Below are 3,969 nucleotides of genomic sequence, written 5' to 3' on the forward strand. Positions count from 1 at the left end.
GCCAGGTCGCCAAAGCAGATGATGCACGGGTCCTCGCTGAGCCGCGCCTCCATGCCCCTACTCACCTCCTGCGCCGGCGCAGCCTTGTCGAGGCGCTGCGAGGCCTCGACGCGCTCGTGGTCGCCGTGCGAGATGAGGAGGAGCATCAGCGCCGCCGAGCCCAGGTTGGTGAGCAGCATCGCCGCGAGGCAGCACAGCACGTGCCACTGCAGCCGCTTCTCAAACGGCGAAAATTTGCGCTCGGGCGCGCTGGCGAGCCAGGGCAAAACGCCGTGCGGCATGCAGCAGTAGAGGAGCCAGATGAGCATCGCGACCAGCCAGGTGACGTACGCTGTGCGCAGCCGATTGTTGAGCCGCACGAACGGGTCCTCCAGCGCGGCGAGGCAGCGGTGTGCCACGCGCAGCACCTCAGGCTGCTTGAGCGCCGCGGCGTGCAGCACATAGATGCGGTACCAGGCGAAGGGGCGCGGCAGCGCCGCGAGCACGCGGACCATGCACGCCGCACGCAGCCACGGCGTCGCCGGCGTCGCCGGCTCGACGCTGCTGTCGTTGAGAAGCGTGACGCAGTGGGCGACGAGCGCGGAGGTGATCACCGCCGAAAGCGCAAGCACGCGAGAGTTGACGAGCGCGTACTCCCGCGGATGAAGCGCGATGAGCTCCATCACGAGCGTGTGACGGCCCTCGGCCATCTTGGCCCCCTGTGCGAGGCTACAAATCGCCGACACACTGAGGACCCACTGTTGGGTTCGGATCCCTTGCGGGTCGGCTTCCCGATTCTTGCTTCTTGTTTGTGCCCTTGGCACCGTGGAGTGCTGGGGGGGGCGACAGGGAGGATGTGGCCCTGAGTTATGTGTACGCCGACTCAGGGTGTGTGGCAGCCAGCTGGCTGTGTGTCTTGTGAGCTTGTTTGTGTCTGTGTGTCGCTCGTGCGTGTCGTCATCATCTGTCTAGCGTCCACCCATACCGCGTTGGTGTCCAGTCCGAGCCTGGCTGTTCTTCACCTTACTACCTACCTACCTACTGCTTCTCTCTACCTAACCTAACCTCTCTCTGCAATTATTGTGTGCCCGTTCCGTGCCGCGTCCTGTCTGCGGACTGCGCCCGTTTCATTTTTCACACCCAGCCCCCAACACGGAGGGCAAGCCCTACAGAAAGACAAAGAACAAACAGAGAACAGGGAGGGATCGAAGAGTAAGCTAGGAAATTCTTTCGTTCATTCCGGAATCTCAAGAATTCACGCAGCTGCCGCCGAACAAGGTGTTCCGGGGCGACCCACCGCAGCTCAGGAATGTCCGAATGCGGGCTACAGGAGCATCCGATGCTCTCGGCAGCCTCAACCATCCTGGCGATTCTGCTCGCCGTGCAGGTGGCTGCTCGCCCTTGCAGCCCCAACACATCCCGGCTTGCTCGCTCGCGCGCCGCGTCCAATGGGTCGCGCATTGGCATCCTAGAGCTCACCCGGATCCCGCCCGTTGCCCGCAGTTTGCGATCCAGATCGGCCCGACAAGCTGGACGCTCAATCACACCAACATGGCCCTCGCTCTCTTTTCGTCGGTCTGCTTCACTCTCCTTGGGCGGCTGCTCTCGGGCTGGCCTCCCACCCGCACAGCCGGCAAGGTGCTAGTTGGGCGCGTGAAACACACCGTGCGGAACTGGGAGACGGAGACGCTGCGATCCTTCATCGAGCTGACGACATGGCTGACGGGCATCTGGCTCGTGTATGACAAGACCCGCCGCCCGTTCCTCGCGATTCTTTGCGGCACAATGTCAGGGTGGGTGCTCGTGCTCTGTGGCGAGGCCCTCACACCCATGCTCCGGGAGGTGGAGAAGCACATGCGCCAGACCTGCACGGCCTGCGAGCGCTCGCCACACCGCCCGGCGCGACTCGGGCCGGCGCGGGCCGCGACGCTGGTGGACCCAATACTCTACCTGCTGTACGGAATCTCGGGGACGCGGCTAATTTATCGCGACATCGGCGACATTGCTGTCGCCGGCCTGCTCGCCGGCCTCGCAGGGAGCGCGCTTCTCGCCTCTTCGAAACTGATTGCGGCCTGGCCGCCGACTCGACGCGCCGGCCAGATTCTGCAGGATCGCATCCTCGGCACCGCCGCCAACTGGCGCAACCACCCCGCGCGATCAGCGACGGAGGCGTGCTCCTTCCTCGGCTGCACGATCGGGGCCTACGCACAGTACAACGACATGCTGCAAGCGGTGCAAGCGGGGCTCGCAGCGGGGATGCTGGTGTGCCTGGTCTCCGAGGCGTTGGCGGGCCGCTGGATCGTCCCCACCTCAGTTGGCGAGGAGGACCGAAGCGCCCGCCTGGTGCCGCTGGGCGTTTGCGCGTACGCTGTCATCTTGGGGTGCCACTGGGCGTTTGCTGCTGGTCGCCACGGCTTCGCGTCGCAGGTGCTCTTCACCATTTGCTGCGGCGCCACTGCAGAGATTGCGGCAAAGCTCTTCCTCTCCTCCAAGCGCACACGCAAGTGGGGGGCGGCAATCCAGCAGCGGCTGACCCACACGGTCTCCAACTGGGAGACGCGCCCTCTCCGCTCTGCGGTCGAGGTTGGGTGGACCAACGCGGCGACTTGGGCCACGTGGCACCTTTCGCACAACGTCCACCTCACTTTTGTCGCCGGCATCGCCTCCGGCATGGGCGTCGTCTATCTGAGCGAGAAGCTCCTCTTCCCGCCCGCGCGGCCTCAGCCTCAGCCTCAGGAGGCAGCCGCATCTGACCGCGCCACTGACCGCGCCACTGACGTTGCCGACGACAACGACACCGCGCACAGAGCCGACGAGCCGGCGGTCGCACCAGCTGCAGACACACGCATGATCTCTCACGAGGAGCTGCAACGGCACTCGAGCGGAGGTGACTCCTGGCTTGCCATCCACGGCATGGTGTACAACGTGTCTCGTTGGCACGACCGTCACCCGGGAGGTTCCGACATTCTTCTTGCCTACGCCGGCCGCGACGCGTCCGATCAGTTTGAGCTCTTTCACCCGCCTGCGGTGGCGCGGCGACTCAAGCCGTTCCTCGTCGGTGCGCTCGAAGCACGCCGGCCGCCCTCGACGGGCGTGCGATGGGGGCTCTTCTCGGAGCCCGACGAGGGACCTCCTGGAAGCAGCGGCGGAGGCGGTGGCGGCGATGGCAGCAGCAGCAGAGTGGGCGACGGCGCTACGACCGACTACCGTAAGCTTCGGCGTCAGCTTTGGGAGGAGGGCGCGTTCGAGCCCGACGCTTCCTTCTACTGGCTCAAGCAGGCGGTGGTGATCGGCCTCTGGGGGACGGCCGTGGGTGTGCTCCTAGCCGCGACCGGCTCGGACGCGAAGCCGGCGCGTGGGAAGATCCTGCTCTCGGCGGCGCTCTTGGCCCTCGCTCTGCAGCAGGGAGCCTTCATCGGCCACGACACGCTGCACAACGGCGTGCTTGCGCGGCCACGGGGGCGCACTTGGCGACGCGCCGCGCTCGCGCAGCTTAATGCGGGAGCCCTGCTCGGCACCTCCTCCCCACTCAATCCCGCACCGGCACGAGAGAGTCCCGTCTGTCACGGCGGGCGACCCTCGACGTAGGTATCTCATGCGGCATGTGGCTCGAGGAGCACAACCTGCACCACGCCTACACACTGCGCCCCCACGCCGACCCGCAGTTTCGCTATTTTCCCCTCTGGCTCCAGTCGGTCAAGGAGATCCCCCACTGGCTCGCCGAGCTGCCATCGGCGCCACTGCCCCGCCGCGCCGCCTGGCGTGTGGTGCAATGCTTGACGCGCGTGCAGCACCTCACGTTTCTGCCTCTGGCGATGATCGTCGGCCGGTACAACTTCTTGGCGATCTCGTGGGCGTACGCGCTGCGCCGCCGCCAGTGGGCCGACCTCGCAGCCATGGCGCTGCACGTGGGTTGGTTTGGCGCTTTCCTCTGGGCCCTCCTCCCCGGCATGTCCGAACGGCTTTTGTTTGTCGCGGTTCACTATGCGC

The 3,969-nt window shown here is 65.9% G+C and overlaps 1 protein-coding gene across 1 annotated transcript; it reads left to right on the forward strand.

Annotated features, from left to right (window-relative positions):
* Window positions 1–2,826: 2,826 nt before the first annotated feature.
* Window positions 2,827–3,048, forward strand: EMIHUDRAFT_65915 (hypothetical protein; the record flags this gene model as incomplete). Its single annotated transcript, XM_005769860.1, has 1 exon — window positions 2,827–3,048. A coding segment is annotated over one exon (222 nt), but the record flags the coding sequence as incomplete, so codon positions are not given.
* Window positions 3,049–3,969: the final 921 nt, after the last annotated feature.

This window comes from Emiliania huxleyi (assembly GCF_000372725.1).
Source record: "Emiliania huxleyi CCMP1516 unplaced genomic scaffold EMIHUscaffold_41, whole genome shotgun sequence".
Classification (NCBI taxonomy): Eukaryota; Haptophyta; order Isochrysidales; family Noelaerhabdaceae; genus Emiliania; species Emiliania huxleyi.